Source organism: Argiope bruennichi, chromosome 3 (assembly GCF_947563725.1).
Source record: "Argiope bruennichi chromosome 3, qqArgBrue1.1, whole genome shotgun sequence".
Lineage (NCBI taxonomy): Eukaryota > Metazoa > Arthropoda > Arachnida > Araneae > Araneidae > Argiope > Argiope bruennichi.
The window spans coordinates 113,682,201-113,710,008 of record NC_079153.1 but is presented as its reverse complement, the minus strand read 5'-3'; the positions used below and the strand labels follow the sequence as shown (position 1 = coordinate 113,710,008).

Here is a 27,808-nt window from a genome sequence, read left to right as displayed (position 1 = left end):
TAAATAAAATGCATCATATGAATAACAGAATTACTCAAAAGAGCTTAACTATCTGTTTATGAAAATCATAATTATTTCTGCACCAACTTTAGATAAGCAATTTCTTAAACTATTTAACTGGGTTTAATGAAGTGAAAACATAAGACCATTAACCATATTTCTCTACCAAAAATTTTATTACATACAATGAGAAATGTCATGATGCTTAATTTATTTTACACATCCACATCATATGAAATGCATACTGAGTGACAAGAATGAGCGAAGACTTTGGCAGTATCAATTTTCCAACAAATATGTCAGTAAAAATTATGAAGATATGAGACAACAGATTAAAAAAGCATCAGGATATGATTTGAATTTGTAGAATAATAAACAGATCACTTTCGAAAATAGCACAGCACTTCCATCTCACAAAAAAAAAAGGGGGGGGGGGTTCTATTACAGAAAAGCTTTAATAAATATTTATATGATGATGAAAAAATGTTAAAACATTCAGCACATATTACAAAAGAAATAGTTTATACACATTTTAATATAATAAATGCCATCTTCATATTTCACTTAGTTATATTCGACTACAACTAATCAATATTTAAATTACAGTACAATAGACTTATCATTAATCCTTGGATTTTTATAGAACCAGACTCCTTTCACCTACTGCCAAAATTGGAAAATAATTACAAATAAAAGAAAATTGTAAAAATTGTTTAGTTAATTTTAGTGAAATTATCTTAATCAAGATGATTTTTCAGAACTACTTTTGATTACATACAGTAGAAAATCACTTGCAACTTTTTGTGATTCTCGCTATTTTTCTATATGAACCAATATGTGGTAGTGTTTCATATTTTTAAAAGTTCTGTTATAGAAAAACAATTCTGAACTGTCTGATTCAACTGCACCTTATTGTTATTGAAATGGCACTTAATTATAATGAGATAATCTGTAAGTCTCTTGATGGTCTTAGCAATATTGTTATGATAAGTCTACAGTACATCTCAATACTGCAATAAAGAAACAATAAATTTCAGCTGATAAAGAAGTCATTTAACAATCACATGCACATAACTTTTGAGTAATATTGAAATGTAACATGAATAAGCAAACACAAACATTTATCTTTAATTTTTATTATAAAAACAAAGAAAAAAATTAACATAAAGACAGATTTCTATGACTAAATATACATTCCCACAAAAAGTATTTTTACTTACTATTTGTGATAAGCAATACATATATTCCAGTAAAAAAGTTGTGCTTGAAAACATGTATTACTCACATACAACCCTACGAAAACTATTATCTTGCTACATATACCACATGCACACTTATACATGCAAAAATTGCTTTTATTACACTTGATGCTATATACATAGATATGAAAAACAAAAAACATCAGTGACTGAGATGAAATGATAACAAGAAAAACAGTGTGAACATTGTGTCAATTTTTTTATACAAAATCACCTGATACAGGTGATGAGGTAATGCTGACAAGATAATATACATTACAGATGCTTATGTACATAATTTAGATTATGATATCATCATTACATGAATAGTCGTTTATTCCCAGCATGACTGAAAAAGAAAAAGGTATAATTTCTTTTCTTTTTAATACAGAAATGTTATTTAAAAATAACAATTTATAATATCGAATTGAGTAAAAGGAGTATACAATTTTCTAGGTTAAAACTATTTTCATTATTAGTAATAAAAATACACTGTATATCAGACCAAAAATCTATGCCACATTTGTTAAAAAAAATGTATCCGGGCTACATACAGGTGAAGGAGTTTCTTATGTTATGTTTCAAGCATCAGGAGGAGAATACTTTTCTTTTCTGCTGTATTTGGAACCATATTTGGACATATATTTCTTTATGAAATCTTTTGCCTTATGCATTACACACTCATTACAATCAAGATCTTCCACACTTTTGCATTGCTTCAGTTCCTTTGTCATTGTATAGTGAGTTAACTAGAAAAAAGAAATCAGAAAAAATTAAACAAAATAAGCCAGAATATTTTTTAAAACCCTTCCTAAAAAAAGTATTATAGTTAAAAAAAATTACAAAATAGAGATATAATATTAGTTATACCAAACTTATCCATAAAAAATATTTATCTACTAAAACTGTATACTAAATTTCAAATTATCTGATTACAGATACTTGAAAACAGTTTAATAGTAGTTAGCATCAACAGCAAATAAACTTTACAGAATAAATAATGAAAACAAGCATAGGTTATAAAAAATGTATGTTATAATATATATTTAATAAATTTTTAAACATATTTTTGCAGTAGCCATCTCCCTGTAAATCCCATAAGATCATTGTTAAACAGAAAATGCAGCACTCTATAGAACATTTGTTGGAACTTAGTTACATTGTTACACATAGAATGCAGCACTCTACAGAGCAGGCTGTTGGAACTTAGAGCTATCATAAACATATTTTAAAATTAAGAAAATGGGCACCTCAAAAATTTGAAATTTTAATTAATTAAAAATCAAGGAAACTATATTCTGTAATAATTTCTGAAAATATTATAGCATAAATACAATTCTTATACTGTCTTTAAACTTAGACTTATCTATTTGATCTATTTTATAGAATTAAAATGCATCAATTTTATTCTCATGCAAACTTTTAATTAATTTCAACAATTTTTCAATTTCATTTTAAATAGAATTTGCAATAATATTACAATAAAATCTAAATGAACCTTATTATTTCATCAAGATTTTCACTTATGTGGTTTTACCACTTTTAAGATTAGAATAAAGTATTGCTTTTATTGAACATTAAAGCAAAATTTTCATCTGTGCAATGAAAAATTTTATGATGATCTTAGAAGAACACACTTTTCAAACACTGTTTTTAGAGCTGCTTGAATCTATTCTGATTTTTATCATAAATAGTTAAATTTTTTCACATATTATTATACTTTAAATTTTTAAGAGATATTCAGTTGGTATACTATATGCTTTGAATATTGATTTTTAGATTGAACTAGCTGATTAAAATTTTTTTTTTCATTATTATTAAATCTAAAGGAAATTTGTGATATACAAGGGTATGTGGAATATACATATCAATAAATAAACTAGATTAAAACAAGGCAGACTCATCATTATCATTTTGCCATTTTTTTGAATTATAGATCCACATTTCCTTGGTACCGCCCCCTCCCTCCCTCCCAGTAGCTTACAATTTAAATTCCTTTTTAAAAATATCTCAAAGTATTAACTTGGAGCAGTTTGTATTGCAGACTACTTTAAAATGCTGCATCAAATTCTGCAACTAATGCTGCATTCCCAGAATAGGGTTCTCTTTTTATTTGAATTTTCCAATTTCTTCCAATTTAATGCCTTCTTTTATTCTTCACTTCAACATTTTTCAGTCTGCCCTTACAAAGATCATAAGCAGAACATAGAATTTACATTATTAAAAATATCGCACATTTTAACATTATACAGATTGTCAACAAGCTATTAACTTTTATTTGTAGAGCTAAATAATTAGCATATCTTCCTTTTTTTCTTTTTAAAGTTAATATCAGTGAAATGAACAGCCCTGATGTTTTAAACTACTGTACTTCAATTTCTTTTTACTCAACTCCCACAGAAACAGATAATTTTTTACACTTTGGTCCATTTTTCATTTTAAGAAATAATTCCAAGAGTCAAGGTTTTAAATGTATACAGATATTAAAGTTTACAAAATAAGCAATTTATTTTTACCTTTCTAGCCAAGTACTTGAAATCTTCATTGCTGGTTATTCGACCAATTTTGCAGTCTGGTTTACGATAAGCATTCAAGCAATGAACAATGTATGAAGACATTTTGGTTCTAAAAAGTTCCTTAATTTTTTTAGCTACTTCTGGTCTTACAGTAATGGAAACACTAGTGTCTGCTGCTGCTTTTGTAGTTTTTCTTTTTTTGGGCTGCAAAAGAAAATATGCGACCTTACTCTAATATTTATTATTAAATGATTTATTTGTTATTTAGATAAAAGGAAGAAAGATATTGACAATATAAACTAAAAAAATGTCTAGCAGGAAATATTTACTATAATAAATAATACACATATAACACAATGTATGGAATATTAAACACATCTTTATATCAAAATATGCTCTTAGATTTATATAATGGCATCTCCAGACAATGAAGCTTATAGTCATCCACTTAACCATAATTTTTTTCCAATTTCCAATGAACCCAAAAGCAATAGCAAGCTGTCAATTCTCAGCCATGGAAACCCTCTGTTTTTTTTTGTGCATGCATTAAGAATTATTTATTTTGCTAAAACAAGGAAAGAAAATACATCTAATGGGATGAAAAATAAGTTTTAATAAAAAAAAATTCAGAAATCCATCATGCCCTTGTGGAATACAATCACTCAAAAGGATTGTGAAATAAGTACCATAGTACAAATAAAATAAATAAATAAAACACCGATGCAGTTTTTTTCTGTGACACAAAAGAATGCAGTTACATAAGCTCTGGCTATGCTCTTGCGTCAATTCACAAATATTGTTGTTATCCATTTCTAGCCTCCATTAAAGTAAAAGGGTTCTCAAAAAAAAAAAAAAAAAAAAAACAGTCTGATACAAGCCAATCTAGCATGTGACGTCAGAGTGTCTCTTCGCTATCCGTTATGCAAAACATTGCTTGCAAAATGAATAACTTTTTTGCATTTTGTTTTGTTTATTATGTAAATCACTCATTATGCAAAATATTCAATAAGTGAGCTTTGACAGCATTTTAAAAACCTTTAAGGTTATTGTTTTTTAATAAATTTGCATTAGCAAGATTAAATTTGTAATTATCAAAATTGCATATTCAAATTTCAATTATATATCTTTTCACATTTTGTCCCTTTGAAAGACATATAAACAGTTCAAAATTGCATATTCAAATTTCAATTATATATCTTTTCACATTTTGTCCCTTTGAAAGACATATAAACAGTACTTTCTTATATGTCTCAGCAAAGAATGACAAAGCTTATAACCATTACCATATGTATCAAAAAATATCCCGAGGAGCAAGATTTTAAAACCCATATCATATAGAACAATTGTAATGACACGAGCATGTTATACTCCTTAAAAAAGACACATAACTCAAATAAAATGTGCACTCAGACTTTTTTTTAGAAATATCTAATTAAATTCAAATCAAAAGCATAACCATCATTCTCCCTCCACCATACAAGCTCTTCTAAACATATCATATTATATATATAAACAATAATCCTCAACAGCGGTGGCGAATCTTGCTAATCGTTTCCTCAGACGTTGCCTATTTCGGCCAAATATCACAACAATATTAACCATCTTTTAAAAACAAAATTAGAAACAATAACACAAGTACAGAGTAATTATTTGCTTATTTGACAAAATATCTGAAAAATTAGGTTACGGATATCATATCTAAGAAGAATCAAGCAAGGGACAAACCTTTCGTTTCACATGTTTATTAGAAACTTTTGGTTCATCATATGTTGGAGTATCTGAAGACTCAGACTCTTCAGATTCAGAATCCATATCTTCATCTTCCGATTCATCTTCTGCCTCATCCATACTTGGAGGATCCCATTGAGTTTGCCTACACGAAATAAAGTAGTTTAGATATGACATTTACAGAGTGTAAACTCATTTATCAAATATTTAATAACTTTATTTTTCACACTAATTTTAAAAGCTAAGGAAGAAAAATACAACTAATTATTTATACAGTTTAAAAGAGGAATCTGAAAATGAACTAACATTACCAAAAGATTACATGGATATTTAGTTTTTAATGACATTATGCTGCTGTAGCAATTAACTCCATTAGGAACATTTGTGTACACAATAAACAAAATAACAGTAATTTTATTAATATGTCCCTTATTACAAAAATACGTTCAATGTCTGTTATAATATGCTCTTAAAATAATTTATTGAAGAAATCAAATTATGTATAAGAGATTTAATTGAAATTTAAACACACTCTATATTTCTAGCAAACTAATTGCTCATCAAAGTGGCTATAAAGGAAATAAATTTCATAATGTTTTTAAAAGCAGTTTTTTTAACTGTATTAATAAGTAGAATACTCATCAAAGGTACCAAGTATATAATAAATGTAAGTAAGATTCTACTATATTGGTAGATTACATTATCAAATATTTGTAGAGCATTCCATTCGCAAATGCGAGTCAAGTATGATAAAACTTATAAAAAAAACTTATTGTCCGTACTTAACAAATCTTGTTAAAACATGCCAAATAATTAATTTAATTATAAGTTAATTAACTAATTCTTTTAATTTCTGATACACTTTCTTACCAACTTATTTGCCAATTTAGAAGTTTATATAAAATACTTTTGAGAAACAAGGGGATCATAAAATTTCTCTAATGAGAGAGATAAGAAATTGGAAACAAAAAAAGTTTAAGACACAATGTTTTAGATATAGCTAAAAATGCAAATAAAAATCATATTTACCTAGTAACTGAATGATAATAATACACATTTCCCTCAGAATCAGTAGCTGATCGCCAAAGTTTAGGAAGTTTCACAGGTTTTGACTCCTCTTTATCAACAGGCGATGTAGTAATTGAAACTGTATCAGTAGGTTGAATGGCAGCTGTTGGTACTGCTAGAGAAGTTGTTGGCTGAATAGGCAGAGATGTTGGAACTTGTATGGGTATAGAAGATGTAGGAGGTAATGATGTAGAGGAAGGCAAAGGAAATGATGTTGGCTGCATTTGCACTGGATTGACAGGAGGCACTGACATTGGAGGAGCTGACTGGACCCCCATCTAAATATCAATAAAAAAGAAAATATAAAAAGATCTGAATGACATTCATCTGCAGTTAAACTAAAAACTGTTTAAAAAAAAGCCAAATTTGAGCAAAACATTTGATTTAAAGCTAACACTATGATAAACCATTCTACCAAATTGAATTATTGGTCTTAAAATGGAAGAAAATGCCAACATAAAATTAAGATACTTCTTAATGGACAAATTCCTTAAATAGGAATATTAAATACAGTGTTTAAATGAAAATATGAAATGAAATAAATATTAAGTGTCATCAGGTAATAGTGCTAAATTTAAATATTTTTGATATTTCTGAAATATCTTCTGGTTTAGTAATTCTATGATATATAGAGAAATCTTTTTTCAATGTATATAAAATGAAATCTTCTACACAAAATTATGCAGTGTGAAAAAAATCATCAATTTAATATATAAAAAAAAGAGTTTAATAACATACTTTATCACATCAAAGTAAAAATTCTTCATATTCAATAATGCTACTAATTATTTTTATTTTTTAATTCAATTAATATGCTTAAATCTTTCAATGAATCTAACTCAGATAAATCAGAAAAAAAAAAAAAATTATAAACTTGCAAATTTTAAAACTTTGATAATAATAATAAAATAATTTTTTTGTAATTAAAATAAACATTATAAACATTATGTTCTTATAATTGAGTATTAATAGTAATTAGAGTAATTATTATTAATGCTCAATAAGAAGATAATAAGAACCCAAGAAAATTATTTCCTTCTGAGATATGAAACTACAATTTTGCATACATTCAATATAAAACCAAAACATAATATATTGAAATTTAATAATTACAATATTATAATAAAATTAAAACATTCTAGAAGTAATACTATTATTACAGCATAAACTTTAATAAATACTGAATTAACACTATTTTCAGATCAGCAATTCACAGATAAATAAAATTTACACTTTGGAATAATTTAATTATTAGAATTGTATATAAAAAGATTAATAATGTGGTTGCAAAAACTTTTTCAAAAAGTTCAAAATTTTACAGCATATATATTATATATAATTAAAATATAAGCTTACATTTTCACTTTGTGGCACATTTGGGATGGTAGGTGGTTGCTGCATAAAATAAAATGGTTGCCCTTGGTTCCCAAATGGATTTGGACCAGGTGGATAATTGGGTACAGTTGAATTTTGGTTTGGAATAAATGGAGCAGAACCTGGAACAGCTGATGCAGGAGGCATATTTGGTGGTAACTGGAAGGTGTTTGGATTTGGCAGGAGGGCTGTGTTGACAGGTGGAATGCTAGTATTTGGTGGGTGTGGTAAAAGTGGTGAAGGCTGTGGGATTACTGCAGTTGGTGGAGGAATGGATGTTGGTGGATGTGATAGCACCGGTGGAGGTGCTCCTGTATTAACAAATGGAACCTTAAAAAAAAAAAAAAAAAAGAGTTTAGTTATAGTTCAGAACATTTTATATAACTTATAAGCAAGGACATTTTCAGATTTAAATAATATGAAATGATTAGTATAGCATTTTAAACAATCCAACAGAGTAGAAAAGACTTTTAAATAAAAATGATGGCAATCAATTTAAATACAATTTGATGCATAGAATGTATAATTATGACTCTTTCCTGCTTAAAAAAAATTAAAGATAAATTTATGCAAAATATCAGAAGCTACAATATTTGCTCATCTTTCAGGCAATAAACAATCTCCCTTAAGGGGAAAAAAAAAAAAAAAAAAATCTGTTTTGATAAAATCCAGTTATTAAGCTAATTTTTGGTATCTGCCTGGGAATTGAACTTCTCTTCAGAAAGAGCACTCTGCATGGAGAGAAACAAATAGTAGTCCGAAGGAGCAACATCTGGTGAAGCATTATATCTGTAAAATGAGTCTATAAGTCTTTTTCACCAATCTGGTAACATGTGGGTAAGCACTGTTGAATTGAAAAATTGCCATATGCTGGATGTTTTCCCTTCAATGCTTCATTCAAATTGATCAATTATTACATGCATCATAGATGGTTCATCAAACAATGCTTCTAAATATATATCTTGGATTTTTTTTTTTTTTTTTTTTGGTGATTTACCATACTCTTTGTCATCTGAATTGAAATCTTAATTTTTTTCAAACATCAAATTATTAAATGTTCAACAGCAACAAATATGTCTGTGTTTCAATTTTCTAGGTAATAAAATAATGTAAGACAATTTCTTGCAAATACTGTTTGTTTGGCACAAATTTTGATATGTTTTCTATACTAAAAAATATAATATTTAAATATTACTCAGAGATCACACATTGCCTTTTTTAAAGGTTCTCATATATATCAAAGACAACTTCCCTAATCTATTTGTTGGCAGGCATCCAGCACTATTAATGCATTTTATGAAAAAAGAGCAGAATTATATTTTTAAATCCAATAAAAGGATTATAAAAATCATTGACACTATAATGATTCTCATAAAATGTTTTTCTGGAGAAAAAAAATATATTATAAGTGAAATAAAGGAATATATTTTGAAAACACTATAAATGATATAAACTTTTGTGAAGATAAACATGATAATTTGTCAGAATTGGCAGTTACAACTATCTAATAAAATATTTCATATTTTCATTAATGAAACTATGCAAATAATAAATATTTGGGGATTTTAAATCTCATTTCAAAATTCTAAATTATAGACAAAAATTCTGAAGATAGTGAAATTTTTATATCAATTAAAAATAATAATGATTAACAGCAATTAATAGCAGTAGCAATAATAACCTTTCCTTTAATTTATATTTTAAACACTTCAAGTAAATATTGAAAATGAACTAAATAAAGCTAAAATCAAATTTTGTCCCCCAATTTTTTTAATACTAAAAATTGTTGAGAATAGAGACTACCTTAAAAACACAAAAAACTTTAAACCAAAACATCTTTTCATTGATTAATTTAAAACTATCAATACATAATTTTTTTTAAAATTTGCTTAATATTGTTTTATGCTAAAAATATTTGCAGGCAAGAGACCCCATTCCTAGTTTGAGCAAAGGTTCATTATTTTCTCTTAAGATTTAATCTTAACAAATAGATTTTTAGATAAAATGTATTTAACTCAGATTTAATTACTATTATAAACTTAACACCTTATGCATGAAACTAATTACAGTGGTATTTTTAAAATGAACATGTGATACTATTTGATTAAATTAAAAAAAAAAATCTTTCCTGAAAAAATTAAGGCTACTTTTATTAAAATCCAATTAACAAAACAGCATTTTTAAAGCTTCTGATATGAAGAACCCAGCAACATTATTCACTTCGTTATTATAGTTCATTTATTCTTAAGTTGAAGATTTTCATGCATTTTTATCCCACAATTGAATAATCACAGAGCATATACAACAGTAATACAGTTTAGCATAATAATGTAAATTAATGCCCTTAAAAATTTTTCACAATTAACTAATTATTTAATTTTACATTCATACTGCCTTAGTGGGCTATCACTAGAAAATCGAAGCTAAATTATTGCTTTTTTTTATATTGAACTAAACTTTTAAATTGGAAAATGTAAGCAACACACAGGCCTCAATATATATACACAGGCAGGCATAAAAATCTGTAAGAATTAATGTTATCACAAATAATACCTGCGATGGAGGGTAAACAATTGGAGGTGGATACATTGTTGGAGGAGCTTGTTCTAAATGTGGAAGTGGTGCAACAGGAGGATTTATTGGAGGAGGAAAATTAACTGGAGGCTGATTCACAAATGTGGGTGTTGGCAAAAGTGCTGGTCGACTGGAAGGCTGAATAATTGGACTTGCACCAGACAAACTAGAAGATGCACTCTCTAGAGATGAATCTGAATCTACAGAGAAAAATCAGTTTTGAGTAAAATTTGAACATACAATTAAAGAACAACTACAGAAACTCTATTAAATGTTTAATAAATTAAATAAAACTACTACAGTTAATTTCATACAGAATAAGAACACTTTAAAAAAATACTTTTACTAATTTTATAAAAAGTTTCTTTTATTTTAATTACTTCTAATTACACTGCAAAAATATTTTGAAATTTAGAATTTTTTAAAACAAATTTACTACAAAGACGCAGATGCCATTTGTATAAAATGAAAATTGAAATAAATTAACTAATTAATGAATAAGTGCTGAAAATATTAAAATAAAAAACTTCATTAAAAACAAAAGCAGAAAATTTCAAATTTCTAGCTAAAAAAAGAAAAGGAAAAATCAAATACAAAATTTCATTTTTATAAATATGACACTAGTCAAGTTAAAAAAGATTGTTTAAAAATAGATTAAATACTTAAATCTATTGTAACATACAACTACTAAGATGTCAGAGAATGCTAAGTAAAGAAAAGTTATTTAAATACTAATAAATGTCTTTAATTTTATCAATAATTCCCAGTATGCATTAAGGGGACAGTGGACTCTATTAGACACTTTTGGGAATTATTTAGTTGGGGTTATGAAGTTTTTTATGCATATGTATTAAAATATAAATACATCTAATTTCTTAAAAAACATTTTAGAACAAAATATATTATTTTTTTAAAAATTTAAAATACATATCATTTTTAAAAATTTCAATATATTCCAGGAGACAATTTTTTATTTTTCTATTATTTTTTTCTTATTACCGAATGTAAGTTTATTTGGAATAAAACTACGTATGATTTTCTAATTCCAATTAAATGCTAATCTTTTAAAAATATTTTCATGCACACTTACTAAATTTTCATAGGAATTTTGTGTTTTTGTGAACTAAAATTGACTTTCTGACTAAAATTGAAAAAAACTCGAAACATAAAATGCATAACCTATTTTTTTTTAATGTTTGACTGAAATCTTTATTATCAATTTCATTTAATTCCTTCAAAAATTAAGACACCTGGAATATTTCAAAGATATTTAAATCTAATTACAAAATCATTGAGAAAAGTCATCAAGATGTACCAATTTTCGTTTTAACACTTCAAATATTTATTTTATTGAACAATACATTTTATAATACTAGTTTAGTTGCATATAAGCATATATTTTGGTGATGATAAAAATAAAATTGAAAGTTTTCACCCATTTTTGCTTGCTTCGAAGTCCACTGTCCCCTTAAGCTGGTAAAAAAATCAAAATATATTTAAAAAACACAGCAGTAAAGATCAGGGCATTTAACATTTATGTTTTACCTTCTTTCAATTTCCTTTGAGTAAGATCGTCCATTTTAGGTTTGGAAATAAAAGGCCTTTTCTTCATTTTATTATTATTTTGAGGAACTTGTAATAGATTACTGAAATATACAATACTTATTAAAAGGAAGAAATTAAATTTACACTAATACATCAACATAAAAAAAAACATTTCATTTTATACACTAGTTAAATAAATAAAGACAAATAGTAATGGACTGAAATATAAGTAATTTATAATCAATTACCAGATTTACCTATCATATTCATTAATAAATTTGTTAATGTTTTAAAAAGTTATCCAAACAAAAATCAAAATTTATTATTAATTGTTTTTGAGCAAAATCTGCTTGAATTTAATTATTTTCATATAAGTGTGTATTAGAAAAGAAAAGTTAATGCAAAAAGAAATTAACTATTAAAAAATTTAAAAAGTTTCATGATTTTAATATGCGATTAAAATTTTATTGGTCACATAAGACAAAAATGCAACTAGCTGATAAGCAACATGACAATAAAAGCACAGTTCTTAAAAGCATAATTTTTAAGACATATTGTATTTCAAGGAGATATTAAGCTCTAAATAAAAAAGTACAATTAAAATGGCAAGATTTGCCTTTCAAATTACTGTATCTCTAGAACACTAAACAATTATTAATTTAGAATTATCAGAAAAAAAATGATTGTTGTAAATGTAGCAATTTAATGGCATTTGTTATAAAATAATCATGAATTTCTAAAAATTCATACAGATAATTAAAGGAAGATTAGCTATTTAATATTGAAAACATCTTACTTGCGAGATCGGTCATCCATTTTGTAATTCATATCAGGGTTATCATACTCAAAAGCTAAATAATTAGAAACAATTAAATCATTAGATATGTATGAATATGTATAAATAAAAAAAAATTATGCATATTTTGCCTATAAACAAGGAAATGTGTTTAGTTGGAAAATTGCTATGTAATATTATTTTTTTAGTTTAAAAAACAATAAAAACAGAGTATATGTGACAGCAGAGCATTTTCAATTGAAATTTATGGGAAAAAAAAAAAAAAAAGAGGATTTAAGTAACTTTTAAAAATAAGAATAAAATATAAACCACAGCATACAAGAATGTAACAATTAAACATTAATATTATTTCAACAAGTGCTAATACCAGTTCTATATTTTGAATTTAATTTTTGAATAACATACAAATTTTAAAAATATAAAAATACTTACAGTACATACTTCTAATATTATCAGAGAAGCTTGGGGTTTTGCCAGAAATCAAAACTTGTATTTGATCACCAGTAACTTCTACTACTTCAGGTTTCTTTTCTTCTGTTTTAGCACAAACACTCATCATATGATGATCAGCTTCCAGTTCATCTTCCTTCCTTTTTTGTTGTTCCAAGCGTGGAATACGAAATACCTCCTAAAATATTTATTTATCTTTATTTAATATACAAAAGTAATATTTATAGATTTACTTCCTAATAATTTCATTAATGAAGCTGAAATATTTATTTCTTTTTTAGGAATATCAAATGCTTGAAATGAATTTCATATAAATAAATTCAGATTCCAACACATCAATTAAATATATACATTCTAAATTATCTGGGGGTTATTTCTACCACCATTCATTATTATAAACATATCTTGTATATATTTTTCAATTACATCTGGAATTCACCAACAGCACATTACTTAAAAGTAACCATATTTCTTCCCTTTGGTGAATATTGTATTATAATTTCCATTAAAAGTTCCAAAATAACATTTGGATAAATTACACATGGATACTTAACTTTTATTATAAATAAACAAAAAGAAAACATTAGTTGAAATTCTTAGACTATAAAAATTATATAGAACATGAATTTTAGTGGTGCTTAATTTAGGTATGAAATTGAGCATGCATATGCACAATTAAATGGTGATTATTGAATTGAAATTAGTCTATAAACCAGTATCAATAATTAATAAGAAAATAAATTTTTCATAAAAATATTTTTCTTGTTTTGAAAACAATAATATATATAAGGCGGACATTTGAAAGTAACAAATGTTTCATGTTGGCTTTTCACTATATTATTTTTGATTATTACTATAACACATTGCATAATAAAAAGTCAAATGAAACAAATTATAAAATAGAAGCGGACATCTGCCCTCTCACTAGCAAACATTCCAAAGCATCATTAATGTCATGATATTATAAATCTTTGTTATAGCCATATTATAAATATTCCTTCCATCCCAAACATCCTATTGGTATATTGTAAAAACAGCATATTAGAGACATATTGAGCTATTGATTTCTGAAGACTGAAAATGTAACTTTACCAAATGAGAAATGTGTTGGATACCTCACAATTTGTTTGAAGCATTCATATAGTAAATAAGGATTAAATAATAAATAAATAAAAGAAGACAGATTTTTATGTTATTTTATAAAAAATTAACAAACTTTCCTCTATGTTTAAAAAAATTAGACATATTACATAGTAATATAAGACTTAGGCCTTCAAGTCTGTGCAATTGCCTAATTCCCATCGCTGACACAAATTCGTAAATGACATAAAAAAATAAAGACGGTCTCTTTTTTTTTTGCATTACTAATTTGCTTCAATGTTTAGTAGTGAATATAATTACAATTTAACTATAAATTATAATAAAAAATGAATATTACAGTTTTCAATTCCAAAAAAAGTGAAGAATAAGCTTATCTGTATAGAAGGATTTTTTTTTTTTTAAATTCTTTAAAAAAGGCTTGCAGAATTTCTAGGATAAAAAATAATCTTGACAATGAAATCTTTAATCTTATTATGATGTGGTACTTAATAGATATTATTTGAGGTTACAGTTCTCCGAATAATTTATCAAAATTTAAAGAATTTATAAAAATATATAAAATTTTATTCTAATTAGATCATTTATATTCATTCATTCAAAATAAATTTTATTTTTTCAATCATCCATTCAATTTATATATTTCTAATTTGAATACTTTAAGCTTTTGAATTTGTTCAGTATGTTATGATTTTCATTCGTTCACTTGCTTGATGGCATAACAGATTGGTAAATGAAATTTGATTTTTTTAAAAATGCAATATTATGATTGACTATCTTTTTAAAGCACAAGAAGAGTACTAGCTAAATGTAATATTTTGAACAAAATTCATTGGAAAGTGCAAAACCAATACATGCATGTTGTAGATTTTTAAAAATGAGTTTTATTTATTTGGTGATTAATACTCCACAATGAAGAAGTACTATTTCATATTGGTGGCCATTGTGCAAGACATAAATCAGAATATCTTCGTAAAAAGCACTTTTGAAGTTCTATATTTGGTACAGTTTTTTTAAATATTTGATTTAGTTTTCATATGAAATTTCAATTGTGCATTAATTTGATTTATGATAAGTTTTTCATATTTTGCAGGAAAAAGACATCAAATCAGTATTCTGAAATGTAAATATTTATAAAAATTAGAGTAAAATTATGGATACAATATATACATTTCAAGGATTATGGATTTACCAATAGATTTTAAACACTGTTTCTAATTCTTGCATTATGGGCATAAGCTGATTTTGAATAATAAATACAGAAAAAGTCTGATTTTAAAAGTTTAGCTTTCAACTGGACATTCACAAATCCATTTTATTTATAATTTAAATTTTATAGTATTTTATTGACTATTAGAGATAAGTTTTAGTACACAGCTTATTTAATTCATTTTACAAACACGATTATGCCATTTCAGTTTAGAATTAGTTAACTAACCAGATAAAAAAAGAATTTTCTAAATGATTTAAAAAATAATAAATGCCTAAAGAAAAGCTTGCACTCATAGTAAAACGTTTTCAATTTTCCTCAACAATTGAATGCCATTTGATCAAATTAAGTAAGTAAAATTTTATTAACACATCTTGTTTTTGAATGTACAAAACAATCATGCCATTAAAAATGCAGGCTTTTTGCAATTAGAAGCAATCTAAATATTCACTAGAAAGAGCAATCAGATTTATAAATTCAAAGAAAATTATATTTACTTAAAGAATTCAATGCTCAATTACTTAATTTCTACTTGGAAGCACTTACCTCAAAAGTTTTTATTTATATTGCATTAATAAAATATACTACTATCCATAGATCTGTATATTTCTAGAGGTGTTTGCTATCTGCCTTGTAAGGTAATTCCGTACATTCCCTAACTATATGACAGGTTATTATCTTGTTGTAGATAATTTTTGTTTTTTTATTGAACAATTAAAGTTTATTTATAATAATAATTTTCTTTTTTTTCACTACCAAAATTAAGCAGTTAACCTACTTTAAATGGCAATAAAATAATATAAAAATAAATATTTAAAGTTAAAAGCACTTATCTTTTCCATAAATAGTATGGAATTAGTTCAAAGAAGGATAATATTACATCAATTCGTTTTATTCCTAGATCAAAACATATTAGCCCCACAAATATTTTCAAGTATTGTCTAAATACTAATCTTTTGATGAACACATTTCATATGTATAATGATTGTTCTAAGTCAGATGTTTTAAGTTACAAAAAAAGATCCAAAATTTATTAATAGGGATAGTACGGATGTTTACCTAACTACTTTTATAAAATGCCTTATCTGTTCACATTCAACTGTAATGTGGGCATATAGAATCATCAAAATGAAAATTCAGGACATAATTCGAAAGATTCAAAATTTTTTTATTGAATTAAAAATATATATTTTTTATTTATAGGGTTTGTTGTAATTTATTTTGATATTGAAATTTATTCTGATGTTTTGCCAGAAGTAGAAGTGAAATATTTTTATAATTTAATCTATAATACATTTAAACCGAAGTGATGAGAAAATACTTACTAACAGAAGACAGTGGAGTACCAAGGATATAAAATTCGTTAGATACAAATGTAAAAATAGCATAAAATCAATAGCGAGTATTTTATTTTCAGGAACTGTTTAAAAATTTCTTGTTAATTTTTTTTATTTAATTAAAAAAACCTGATATTAGGCTTAACAAAAAAAAAAAAATCACTGTATTTTAATAATATTTTTAAAATATAGATTTAATTCAAGTTTCATAAAATTCATGTAATGTTATCAATCAATCCTAAAAATTACTATCTATATACATTAATGGGACATGTAAATGAATAATTGAAAATTAATGAAACTGGTTTTGTCAGACTGCAACAATTTATCAGTCTGTCAAAGGAATTTGTGTTTTCTTTCTTTCATTTCAAATGTCAATAGCTGTCAGTTTATGATAAGCATATTTCTGTGACTGAAGGATAAATAATTTATAACTTTATGAGGTCAGTACAGGTTTTTTCTTTTCCACATTTTATTGTTAAAATGAATTTCTGAGTAATTTGAATTGTTTTCAATATTTAAGTCTGTAATGATATGAAAAAACTAAGAACTTTATAATGTAGAAAAATTATGTATACAAATGTTATTTTTTAAGTATATATATATAGGATGTAAATAACGATTATAAATATCTATCAGCATAAATAGAATATTATTTTTATAAGTGTGTTAAGAGTTCGTATAGTTACAATTCTTTTTATATGTGAAATTTCTCACTCAGAAATAAAGCAATGAAAACATTTTTGAAATAAGAAAAAATTAGTTTTATTTTTAAAATACATATTCAGATAAAAAAGAAAACACATTAAAACATGCATAGTACGAAAAATAGATGGTAAGTCAATTGAAAATGATGCTTTCTAATTAAAATGCTAAAAATAACTTCATATTTAAATTTGTTATTATCTTCTGATAAAATATTACGATGCTATGAGCAAAGCCCCCAAACAGGAAAACAGCATTATATATAATTAATTATAGCATCATATATGATATAATTAACAATTTAGAAATTAAAAGTTATAATTTCCTTTAAAATACAGTAAAAGGGAGCAGTGTAAATCTACATCCGAAAGTATGCAAATAAATGAATTTATAATCTGAATAACAAGAAGTACTGAAAAACTCAAAATAGTTAGAAATTCAATGAAATAAACATCACTTTATAAAGAATACAAGGATGTAAACCAAAAAATAATCCACAAGCATAACTATATTGATGAAGATCAAAATAAGGACAACATTTATAAAATTTCAAGTTTGACAGAATCTATATGTTATAATGATTTATTGTTAGTTGAATTTTAAACTTGGTTGATTTTTAAACTATCTATTTCCTTCAATATTAAATTATTTTTTTTGGATAAGCTAAGGAATTAAAGCAAAATGCATTTTGAATTAAGATTTCAAGAATGAAATTTAAGGTACATAATTATAATTTAGAAATTATAAACAATTTCATAAAACCTCAGGGAATGTGCCCTTTTCATAAATGCCAACTGCTGCAGATTTTATTGAACATTTCCAAAAAATTACAAATAAAATTAAAATTTCATCAGAAAAGTTTTTGAATCTCGCATATGGTAATTTTATTTGTATTTCTTAATGATATGATGATAATGACAATATATAAGAAATATTCTTTAAATAATTATTAAGTACTTAAAATATAATGAAATACATAAATGATCATAAAAAATTTGACCCAAGTCCAATTTACAGTGAGTGAGCACACACATATATTTGCCACCCTCCCAATGTTGGGATGTATGCTTTTCAACTCCTAAATCTATCTGAAGAAAAATAAATCATTCTATCTATGGGATTTCATTAGATTTGTTAAAAGATATAAGTTTTAAAACATACCAGAAAATTTTTTTATTATAAAGAAGCAGATTTCCTAAAGTTATCAATATTTGATAACTTCCAGAAAACTTAAGATAAAATTTTTTTAAAAAAAAATCAAGGCAATAAAATTTAAGGTCTAATTATGCTTATTATCAGTAAACTGAAACAGCTCTCTCTCTCATCAAATAATCAGGGATAAGTTGAGAAATTTTGACAAGATATTTCTTGCAGAAAAATAAAAAGAATGAAAAATACTGATTGCAGTTTTATGAAACAATTCCTAATTGCAATCTAATAAAAAAACTATGCATTTAAGCCGGTATATTTTGAAAAAGCAAAATATGAAATTTTTGAAACAAACCATAGATTGTTATTAGTATAAGGTCAAAAATGGCAAAGAAAACAGTGTATGTATTTAGTATTAACACTACATGGCAATGGATTTCTATGATTCATGATACAGCATTTCTTGAAAAGGAAATACTATATTAAAAAATAAATAATTAAAAATTAAATGGAAAAAGTTTTGTAAAAGTTAGATCTAAAAAGAAAAAGACATCAATAAGATTTCAAGAAAGCAATTATTTCTATAAAAATCATGTCTGTGACATTGCAAGAATTTGATATAACTAAACTTGAATGAAAAAAAAAAAAAAAAAAAAAAAAGAAAGAAAAAGAAAAATCTATAAAATATTTATATTTTACATGGTATTTCAATTAAACTTTGGAATTTTTTTAGATAAAATTTATATATTTCCAACAAAAAAATTAAACATTTCAAACATGCAAAAAAGAAAACATATGTTAAAATTTTCTTTAACTGAAATCCAATCATTTAACCCTTTTGAGCCTAACGGCACACATTTGCATCAGTATGCCATGAAGCTATGTCAAGTCCATCTCAAAAAATGCAAAGCTATATTTGACAAATTCTTGAAATTATTTTTTAAAACGAACATAATAAATACAGGGGTGTTTGTGGGACCCCAAAAATCCCCTGAAACTTTTACGGACTTACTACCGACATTTTGGAGTTTTGAGAAGGGGGGGGGGGGAAATGAAAAATTACAATTATGAAGTATTGAATGACCTAATTATAAAAGTTCAACGAATTACTTTTTTTGCAAAATTAAGACCTTTGAACCCAGATCACGTGATCGCACATCTGGTCGAACGAAGTCTCTCCCCTTTTTTTCTGCCGCGCCTACTTGCCGAAAAGAATCCAGAAGAGAATGTCCGAGAACCGGGGGAATGAGCCATAACTCGCAATAAGAAAAGAACAAAAAAGAAGTTTTCCCCCCCTTTTCACGCATTATCACTGCCTTTGGAGAAAGAAAGGAAAAGTTTTCACCACACACACTGACCTTGCGTTTTCTGCTTTCAAAGCAAACAAAATTACCCAGATCAAAATAAATAATTCATTATTATTCCTACTTCCTTTTGAATGACGATCCCCGGAATTTCCGGGGTTTCCCCGGAGCACAAACACCCCTGTAAATAGATATCAGAGCTTTGGAACAACCTAATATATTATAGAAATTATCATATTAATAAAATGATAAAATATTAAGAATCTGTTGATATATTGTTATTAACAGCAAAAAAAAGCTATCAGAAAGAAATAAGATTATTAGGATGCTATTGAAGTTTTTTATTCGTTATTTTATTAAGAATAAATCTGTTGGTTCTGTACAGAACAGACTTCTGACCTAGAAATACCAAAATTGGCATCTGTATTTAAAAAAAGATATAAGGAAGGATAAAAATGTATATCTCAAACTATTTTTAAAATTTTGAATTATTAATAAAAAATTAATTAAGATTTTGACCATTTTAAGCAAAAACTCTTGAAATTATTATTGCAATGTACAAAAATAATGTTTTGCAATTTTTTTTTCTTTCTTTCTCTTTTTTTATGTATACATTGCAAAATTTTTTTTAAAGTTTAGTGGTTTCTTGAAATTTATATTTTCACTTCTTCATCAAAAGTTTAATTATATGATTTTCTTCCTCTTTTAATGGTTACTATAATTTACCTTGCAATTTACATGAGAATCATATGGTGAAATTATATATTTATTACTGATGACATTTTTAATTGCACTGGTGTTACTGGATTCATGCACACAATAAATAAAACAGATATACAGTATTAAAATAACATGGCTTTAATGTCTACTAGAATTTAATACTTAAAAGTACTTTATAAAGTGAACCCTCATCTTAAGTTAGACATACGAGATTATATTGAAAGCAAATATAACAAACATTTCTGTTGAAACGGTTTATCAAAGGCAACTAGTTTTTAAATAAAATTAATCAATAGAATTACAAAAAAAGAATCGGAACTTCTTATTCTCAAATTTATCATAGAAGATGGACATAATATTGAACTTATAATTCATATTGAATGCATCTTGCATATCATACAAAATGCTACCTTAAAATTACAATTAATAAAGCAAATGCAAAGATGAAGAGCAAAATAAATTTTCACAGTTCTATAAATTCAAGATAATAAAAGAATTATATCTTTTTAATTTATATCTTTTTACTAAAAATTAAGATCTTTAATTTAAAATAAGCAATATGATATTGTGATTAAAACAGATTTGAACAACTTTTTTGCAGTTTTTAAAATCCATATAATTAAATCTTGTTAACAATTATAAAAATTGACAACAAATTTAAAGCAACGAGTGTTTAATTAAACATTTTACACTTTTAAATTCGATTTGCATAAAATATAATTTACATAAATATTAATATAATGCACCTTTAAAACTTGGGATCAAAACTAAGAAAACTTATAAATTAATCTTATTAGATTTTGAGATTAGAATAAACAAATGTTATTGATAAATAATCAGCAATAGGTTACTCAAATGCAATGTACATTTTAAAATAAATATTTGAATATTTTTTAAAAAGAGATAAGAATACTATTTATATACATATAACAATAATTTTTAGTTATCTATGCTTATTGTTATATGTATATAAGCTTTTAATTATATCCGGCTTCACTTTCACTTCATTTCTGAGTTATGAAGGTTTTCATTTTCACACATTGATCAAAATGTAATATCAGATAATCCTGTTATAAAATTATATGAATTCAAAAGGTTTTCACATGTTCTTTTCCTCCTCCTTTCTACTTCCAATTTAATACATTATATTGTGCATGTCATGGCTTTAGTAAAGAAATCTTGATAAAAGATAAAAATCTTTAATCCTATTTCCTTAAAATTATGAAAAATACAAATTATTAAAGAATTCCATGCTTATTTTTAAAAAAAATTGTTTTATATAATACATACATATATATGTACATTATAAAAAGCATGTGTCTATAGTAGGAAAGCCACAGAAGCTTCTTCACTGATGCTTTTTTACTTTTAAATTCAAACATTAAAAATTGATTTATTTATAAAAAAAAGTCTTTCTGTTGCCTCAAATATAATAAAATATTAACCATGAATAAATCAATTATACATTCATTCAATTCAATAGAAAAAATTTCTAATTCTTAATATTTTCAGCACAGCATTTACAACACAGGAAAAAAGTAAGTTCAAGGGAACAATGGATTGCTAATTAACTTATTATCAACGGAAAACAAAATTATTTATACTCGAAACATATACTAACTCCATAAATGAGACAAAGTCAATACATATTTCCAAGGTAAGGTTTTCATCTATCAGAAAAAGTAATGTTAAAAAAAGTAAAAATATACAAAATGTAAAGCATGAAGTTGGATCACAGAGTAATTCTATATACAGTTAGTGTGTTTTCTTAGATTTTTCATAAAAAAGGAACAATGGATTGCTAATTAAATTATTATCAATGTAAAACAAAATTATTTATACTTGAAACATATACTAACTTCATAAATGAAGTATAAAGTCAATACATGTTTCCAAGATAAAGTTTTCATCTATTAGAAAAAGTAATGTTAAAAAAAGTAAAAAGATACAAAATGCAATGCATAAAAGAGTAATTCTAAATACAGCACTAATGTGTATTCTTATATTATTCATAAAAATAAATTTTTTCCGTAACAAAATTATTTTAATGATAAAACATACTATAAAAACATAACTTACCTTTAAATACCTTTAATTCCGATTAGAATACTAGAGCCCAGCTTAAAGCCATATAAGTAAAATAGGGAAAGAAATTCAAAACAATGATAGGTAATTTAAGATTAAATGATTAAAGGTTCTTCCTGGGTTTATGCCAGTTAAATGCATATGCAAATACATTCATTTACCCCCATTTAATTATAACTTCTATGTATTAAAATTTATTGTTTTATTTGTCACACAATTGATAATGATTAAATTTATGTTGATTAACTACAGCTGGCAGACTACACTAATTATAGGAATGTAGAACTTACAGAGCTACTGGGTATAATTACGATTTCAGTATAACTAAAGCCCATTTCAATTAATTTTGAATAGCTTAAAAATAAAATAACATTAAATAGATGTTTTTAGTTAGAAACTATTACTAACAAAAATAGTTAATTAATTGTTAATTTTTTTTATTTCTCTTATTTTTTCTTTTATAAATTACAAGCATGTAACAATCTTTTTTATAAAAGACCAATAAGCCTTTGCAAAAACAAATCTCATAAATGTGCACACAAATAATAGATAAAAAGAATTCTCTTTGTTGGATTTTGTCTAAAATTTGATATAGATTTACAACTAGAAGTGGCTTTTATCATACTATTATATAAATGAATAGGTAGACATTCTTAAAACTTTTAGTTTCAGGGGGAAATTCTAAAAGCAGAGATTCTTCAAATATTTTTATATTAATATTTTATCAATTACAACATTTTTTCTTTCTCCATTACAAATTTAAGGGTAAAAAATTAAAGCATTATATCTACCTACAGATGTGCCTTTCAATGCAAACACACTTATTGATGTTCTTTAAGAGATTCATTGCAATTTCCATCCTTTTTTATTTTGAATGAATGTATAACAGAAAATGTAAAATTAAATTGCATTTAATAATTGTTAAGGTATTTTAATGCTTGGAGTTACTTATATTCTTTCCTAAATCAGAACTTCTATTTTACAACATTAAATAAAATTATACAGAAGAATATAAGCTTTTTTTCCCCACTTTTTTTTCAGACTTTCCAATATCTGTAAAAATTGCCAAAAAATTTTTGTGTAAAAAAAAAAACCCATTTAAACCTACCAATTGTTTTTCAATATTTATCATTCATAATTTTCATAATATTTATTTTTAAATTTATAGCATGAAAAATAAAGCATTAAAAATAGCCCCCCCCCCATTTTTAGGGTTGGATCACTTATGTTACCTTTCTCTGTTAAATACCTTAAAAAAAAAAAAAAAAAAAAGCCTTGTTACATACACTAACAGTAGTAAGTGAATATATATATATATATATATATATATATATATATATATACTTTATAGTGTAAAATAATTTATAGTATTCAGAAATAAGTTTTTCAGGCAAAGAACAAGATAAATCTGACAAGAAAAATTCATTCTAGTAAACTAGTTTCTTTTTTTGTTTGTTTTTCAGCTGAAGTTAAAAACATCAAAAAATTAGATTGCTATGAATATAAATATTACATGCAAAATCAAACAAAAAAAAGTAAGACAATTTTTATGCTCCAATAAGGTTCTGCAGTTCCTATATTTGAGCTACACCTATTCATAATTACAATATGAAAGTTTATCAGAAAGTTCTAAGATATTATGGGAGTGATCAAGGAAAAATTCAACATATTCTCAAATAATTTAGAATATTTAATGTGATATATATAATTTATGTATATAAATAAATTAATATTTCAACAGAAATTATCTTTCAACAAATTTACCAGATAAAATGTTTGACAATTTCCATTAACTATATATTATATATATATAATTTAAAAGTTTTGAATTTTACAATACCTTAATGATATATTTCTTCTAAATTTTATATATTTGATCAAATTTGATGTTTTTGGACTTGGCATATTATCTCCTGTATTCCTTTTACGTACCTTAAGTCCACTATCAATTATTACCTTTTTGAACTGGTACATAATTTTGCATGTTTTCCTCTTTTGACATGATTAGTAAGTACTTGTTTTCCATTATTACTTAAGCTTATTATCTTTTTGCAAGGCTGTATGCACCAAATGGATTTTACAGAACTTCTCTGATCCATTCAGCTAAGCAAGAATTGAAATTTTTATTCATACAATCCTAATTATGGAGTTTTAAAAGGTCATTGCTTAATTTTTTTTTTTTTAAATCTATTCTAAATATACTCACGATTTCTCAAATAATAGCTAAGCTTTACATTAAATTCACGTGTCTGTGATTGAATACTACAGCATTGCTTCCATAGATGAAATATTAGTTGCTGTTCCTGCTAGAGAAATTTATTTTATTCTCTCTATATATAAAATAATAGTAGTCTTGTGCATCCTCATTAGCTGCAATGTGGGAATATCACAAAAAGAGAACAAGTCTTTAAAATCGTAATTAGACTGATCTATATAAAAAAAGGGGGAGAGAGTAGAAAAGGGACGAGTTTCCATTATTACACAATTGTTTCATTTTTGGTGCTATAGCTACGATATTTTATTCTTGCAATGTCAAAAAAATGGCATTTTATAGATTAAAAAAAAAAAAAAAAAACCTAAGAAATTTAAAATTTTCTGCATTTTCCAGGTTTTTATGGAATTTTTCAAATTTACCCATTTTTTAAAAATGATTATAAAAATCCTTGCATTTCCCTGGTTGTCTTGGTGACATGACAATACTGTTTATTAACTGTACTAATATTAAATAGTAAGAATTGGCAATTAATTTTCATCAAAAACTAATATTTCAAAATGCATTCAATCAAATGTTACTAATATAATATCTTTTGATTTAGGATAAAAAAAATATATACAGTTATCAATAAATTCAAAATTATTAAAAAATTTTTTTCCAGATCTTTTCTCATTAGTTTGACAACAGAATTGTTAAATTTTCGTCTCAAAATCACTCACCAAAGGATGCAGAATTACATTAAGTACAGAGACTGAATTACTTAAAAAAGAGATACAGGACTGTGTTTTTTGGCAAATACTGTTAATGGAAAAACTGCACATATTTCCTTTCACTGCTGTCAGATTAACAGAAAATTATCCACTTACCTTGTTAATAATTTAACATGGAACAAGCTTTCACTTTAAAGAAATACAATTATTTTACTTTTGCAACAGTAACATAAATTCTTACCATACAATGACATATGACAAGAATTTACCGCATTTCATTACATTATTCATAAATGATATGAATACAGAAAAGGCTCAATATTATTTGCATTTGTAGAGTAAATTATATAGCCATTACTGGCTACATTTAATGCATAATAAATGATAAAAAAGTACAGATTTTGTTTTCAATTTTTGATAAAATTAATCTTATTTATAAATATAAAAGAAAAATGGTCAAAATAATATTAATAAATACAAAACTTACTTTCAGGTTTTTCCAGTTATTTAAAAGATCAACTCCTTTACTTAAAATGCTTTTCTTAAGTTCATATTGAGGATCATCTTCCTTCGGCTCAATTTTGGAATTTTGAAAATCACTGGGAGATTTGACATCTGCTGCAGGTTCAGATGGTGACATTTCACTTTTCAGAATTTCAGTTTTGAAGTTTTCATTTAATATGGAACTTTCAGAAGCATTTTCATTAGTATTGTTAGAACCATTGCTGTCAGTTTCACTATCAGAAATCTCAACATTTTTTAGCTTTTTACATACAGGTTCAGAATTTTCATCAGAAAGTGATGTCAATGAAGATTGTAATTCTTTAATGTCGGAATCCTCCTGTTTATCAGCAGCAAACTCCTTTACCCATTTTTCAACAATGTTCATAACTTTGCTATCAAGCAGCATCGTTTTATTTGAAACTGGAAGTAATGCTAAAACTTGCAAAATCTGAAAAGTAATGAATTCAATTAAAAATAATCCCCTTTCATGTATTTTTTTTTCCATTTTAATCATTTCAAGCCTTTATAATCTTGAAATATATTTTTTTCACAAAAACACTACAATGTGGCACATCTAGCAATAGTGGAGCGCTGCCAAGTCAGCTGTTATCAATTAAATAAAAATTTGATTTTTGCCATGATTAGCATAAAAAATCTTAAATGAGTTCTAACAGAATTCACTTCTTTCTATATTCTTTCCATTATTTTTAAATTGGTGTACTAATAATTGTGATTTATTATCATTCACTCTTAAAATCAGTTTCAATTAACTGTTCAGTTTATAATATATTTTTTTATTAATTTATTAAAGATTATCTGCTTTTTGTCTTAGTTAAATTCTTAAAATTTTAAAAAATTGTTCATTAATTTATTATCTTTAATCACTTGTTCTCAATTTGGATATTGCAGAGATAATTTGAATAGATTTTGAATTTTAAATCAACATTCTCATTTTAATAATAAAAAAAATTACATAATCAAGAGTACTGACTGCATATATATAAAACTTTATATTATATACATACACAAACATGATGCTCCCCAAAAGTAGAATAAGCACTTATTACCTTAACTATTTGAACATTTCATCACATAAGATGCCAAATCTGTGAAAATGACTTCTGTAGAGATTTTGAATAAAAAGTTACGAAAATAAAATTTTTTATGCAACACTCATAGAGAAAAAGATTTCAATGAGTAAAATGTTTCTCTGAACTCATCTATAAGCAAACAAAGTATCATTTTTCTATCTGATTTATCTATCTCTTCCATCTATTTATCTTTTTGTAGAGACATAGAAAGGCAAATTTATTAATTTATATCATTTTTCCATATCTCTAATTGGCGTTTGAGTTAGTCTTTTGTAATCTACTTTGGGAATAATATATATATATAAAAATTTTATTAAAAGGGTGATATCATAATGGATTTGCATAAAGATGAATTTATCACATTTCACTAAATTTTGAAAACTTTCCAAAT

The 27,808-nt window shown here is 25.3% G+C and overlaps 1 protein-coding gene across 2 annotated transcripts in view; it reads right to left on the bottom strand.

Annotated features, from left to right (window-relative positions):
• Window positions 1–1,767: 1,767 nt before the first annotated feature.
• LOC129963284 (histone-lysine N-methyltransferase SETD2-like) overlaps window positions 1,768–27,808 on the bottom strand; it is a 45,567-nt gene continuing 19,526 nt past the window's right edge. The window contains exons 11-20 of one of the 2 annotated variants that reach the window (XM_056077551.1): window positions 26,310–26,774; window positions 13,272–13,467; window positions 12,840–12,894; window positions 12,044–12,144; window positions 10,478–10,698; window positions 7,907–8,254; window positions 6,512–6,828; window positions 5,480–5,627; window positions 3,755–3,958; window positions 1,768–1,987 (exon numbers count right to left, since the gene is read on the bottom strand). In XM_056077551.1, the coding sequence (XP_055933526.1) occupies window positions 1,820–1,987; window positions 3,755–3,958; window positions 5,480–5,627; window positions 6,512–6,828; window positions 7,907–8,254; window positions 10,478–10,698; window positions 12,044–12,144; window positions 12,840–12,894; window positions 13,272–13,467; window positions 26,310–26,774 (2,223 nt within the window). In that variant the 3' untranslated portion in view covers window positions 1,768–1,819. The remainder of the gene's footprint in view (window positions 1,988–3,754; window positions 3,959–5,479; window positions 5,628–6,511; window positions 6,829–7,906; window positions 8,255–10,477; window positions 10,699–12,043; window positions 12,145–12,839; window positions 12,895–13,271; window positions 13,468–26,309; window positions 26,775–27,808) is intronic. The other variant, XM_056077552.1, reaches the window with a different exon arrangement.